Raw genomic sequence first — 3659 nt, 5'->3', positions numbered from 1 at the left:
CAGAATAAAAGAGCTGACTGAATTTGAAATTTGGGTGGGGGGGAGGGGCCCAACTACCCGTTGACATAACCAACCCCGGTAATCATCCCAAGGATAAATGTCGCCATGAGCGTATTTGCGTAAGATTTGCTTAAGGACACCGTTGAGACGTTCACATTTGCCGTTAGTCCTTGGATGGAATGCTGATGTAAAAAGATGGTGAGCGCCAACACGAGCCGTATAATGAGCAAGTATGCGTGACATGAAATTGGGACCCCTATCCGTCAAGATTTCTTCAGGCACTCCAAAACGCATGACAATCTCCTTGTAAATGATATCGGCAATGGCTTCAGCAGTTGCATCAGGCATTGCTACCGCAATTGGCCAATTCGTAGCATAATGAACAGCTACTAATATCCGTCGATTACCCCTTGCTGTTCTTGGTAACTCGCCAACGAAATCCAAATGCCAACGACTGAATGCTTCCGGAATACTCAATGGGCGCGTAGGTGCATGATGGACATGTTTTTCGGCACCCGATGCTAATTGACAACGTGGACATTGACCTAACCAAGTAGTGATATCAGCTTGCATCCCTGGCCACCACCAACGTTTATGCATGATGTCGTAAATAGTAGTAGTACCAGCATGTCCACAACTCTCATGGTATTTTGTTACCAAATCAGCACGACGTGCAAAAAGTGCAAAACGGACCTCTCGCGTGGTGGATGAGTCTTTGATGGGCATCAAGCGAAATATACAACCATCACGAACCGTGAACTTCTTAGCGTTATCCTCCAATTGCTTGTAGATATCGTTGGGCCATTCGGAACGAGGTTGTATATAATACTTGGGCTAATCGGAGTCATGTGCCAATGGTGTTGCATAGAGGAAATCAGGTTCAAAGCTGGATGGTGATGGTGTTGAATTAGGGCCGCCAAGACGAGAAAGAGCATCGGGTACCACATTTGCTTCACCACGTTGGTATTGAATATCGGGTTGATACAGCTCAAAATCGGAAATCCAGCGAATGATTCGTGAGTTGGGATTTGGCTTGGAACGTAGATATTTGAGAGGCTCGTGATCCGTGAGCACTACACACTTGCTGCCTTCGACTAAATAACGCCATGTACGTAACGCATGTAGAATGGCTAGTAGTTCTCGTTCTTGTACTGGATAAGAACGCTCTTCCAAAGAAAACTTGCGTGACTCATAAGCCAGTGGATGCCAACGTCCCTTATCATCAGGTTGACATAACACTGGGCCTACCACCAAATCTGAAGCATCGGTCTCAATACGGAATGGGCGATCCATACAAGGTGCTTGAAGTACTGGTGCCACTGTAAGGAGATGTTTGAGGCGATCAAAGCTTTCTTGGCATGCAGGTGTCCATACAATAGGTCGACGTTTGGCACCTGTACCTTGCGTTAAATCTGTGAGAGGGGTGGCAATGCTGGCAAAATTAGGAATGCAACGGCGAAAATGCTGTACAGTTCCCACAAATGATCGAACTTCTTGAACGTTGGTTGGTGTAGGCCATGATACAATAGCTTTAACCTTGTTGTCATCAGGTGCTGTGCCTTCCGCTGAAACCTTAAAACCCAAAAAGTTGACATGGCGTTGGAATAAATGACATTTCTTGAGGTTCACCACAAATTGTGCGCCTTGCAAACGATCGAGGACATGTCTCAAGTGCCGTTCATGTTTCTCTTTGGTTTTGCTAAAGGCCAAGATGTCATCAAGATATACCATCGCAAAATCATCAACACAGTTACCCAATGTTGCATTCATTTGAGCTTGAAAGATTGATGGGCTGTTGGCTAATCCAAAAGGTAGCACACGCCAACTAAACTTGCCATAACGTGTGTTCATAGCTGTCTTTGGTGCATCTGCAGGATCCAGCCGAATTTGATGGTATCCACTTTTGAGGTCCAAGCTGCTGAAAAATTTGGCGCCATGAAGTCGATCCAAACATTCATCAATACGTGGTAAAGGAGATGTGTTGCGAATAGTGGCCTTGTTGAGTGCTCGATAGTCAATGCACATTCTCATTGACTCATCCTTTTTTCGAACAAAAAGTAGTGGTGCTCCCCATGGTGACGTGCTTGGTTCGATTAAGCCTAAATCCAATAGCTCATTCAGTTGACGTTTAAGCTCATCCAATTCACGCGGGCTCATACGGTAAGGTGGGCGGTTGATTGGTGTAGCGTCACCCGTATTAATCGCATGAGGAATGCCTCGATCAGGTGGTAAGCCATTTAAACATTTGGTATCAAATACCTTAGGATATGCCGCAATGATTGACTTAATAAGAGCTGTATCACCTGAGTCTGCCGTGGCTGTATTGGTTGTAGTATCACCATCCATGATAGACGCCATCTCTGATGCATCGAGTAAATAACACTGCTCAACCTCATCATCCTTAAACAACCGATTGAGCTCCTTTGCCGAAAGAAGAGCGTGTGATTGATGATGAGATTGATCAATGGAATCCTGCTTCACTGGTTCCAACACATATCGTTGACCACCATGATGTATAAACCAACGATCAGTAGGCCAATGAGGTTGGGGGAAAACTTTTTGTAACCACGCTTGTCCCAAGATGACATCGAACTTGGAATCGAAAAGATATACTGGGAGATCCGTTTCCATGTACCCCCCTAGGTCCAATGTGATGTGTGCTCTTTTGGATATCGAAGTGTGTGCACCGTTAGCAGTCTCCACATTTCGCTTGGTAATAGAGACCACGTGATTTGCCTTTGATTGTAAACGAGGTGACATGTAATTTGCACTAGCACCACTATCGATGAGGATAGATACAGGATGCCCATTAATGTAACCACGATGTAATGGTAAACCCGTTCCGGTGGATGATGCATATAACAAATGGCGTGCTAAGAACGAGTGGTCTTTTTCCCAAGTGGTGTCTCCCATCACCTCCTCTCCTTTTTGCTCTGCATCCAATAATAAATCCGCCATACAAGGATACGAAGTAGAAGTTGTATCTCTATTGGCATCATTGTGGGGATGGGGGTCTATGGAACGAGTGGCTAAATCAAATTGTGCTTCATCCAGGACGACCTCGTTGGACTTGTTGATATCCATGGCATTGAATTGATGTAGCTGAGTGCGATGAGTGGAGTGGGCTGAAGCATCCAAACGTTGAATAAAGGCATTAAAAGCGTGATTCCTTGTTGGGTAATTTCGTTCCACATGACCTTCTGTGCCACAGTGCCACCAAATGACATTAGCATTATGGTTACGACGAGGTCCCATACCACGGCCACGACCGCCACGACCACCAAAATGCATTGTGATATATGGAGATAGAGATGTGTGTGTGTGTGTGATAGCTGTAGAGCGAGAACTGGTAACAGTAAGTGTCCGTGAGACTCGATAAAGAGAAAGAAGACAAAGTTTATTTTGGATGACTACACGTTGTGTATATAGATGTGATGATGCAATCATGCTGAGTATGAAAGATGATGGTGATGAGATCTTGAGAATACGACATTACCCCCCTCCAGATTGAAGGATGCGTGAGCAGGAAGGTGTGGAAGAAGTGTGAAGAATGAGAAGTGTGATGCACGTGGTTGGCGTAGTCATAAAAACCCTGTGTAAAAAACCCAGGGGAAAAAGTAAAAAGGGAAAAGACACTGCCGTGCATGATAATGCGAGAT

At 45.1% G+C, this 3659-nt stretch overlaps 1 protein-coding gene across 1 annotated transcript; it reads right to left on the bottom strand.

Annotated features, from left to right (window-relative positions):
* Positions 1–74: 74 nt before the first annotated feature.
* O0I10_013203 (uncharacterized protein) lies at positions 75–573 on the bottom strand (the record flags this gene model as incomplete). The annotated part of the gene is made up of 1 exon (XM_058493010.1): positions 75–573. A coding segment is annotated over one exon (499 nt), but the record flags the coding sequence as incomplete, so codon positions are not given.
* Positions 574–3659: the final 3086 nt, after the last annotated feature.

Source organism: Lichtheimia ornata (assembly GCF_029851405.1).
Source record: "Lichtheimia ornata isolate CBS 291.66 chromosome Unknown scaffold00312, whole genome shotgun sequence".
Lineage (NCBI taxonomy): Eukaryota > Fungi > Mucoromycota > Mucoromycetes > Mucorales > Lichtheimiaceae > Lichtheimia > Lichtheimia ornata.
This window is presented reverse-complemented; position numbering and strand designations above follow the sequence as displayed.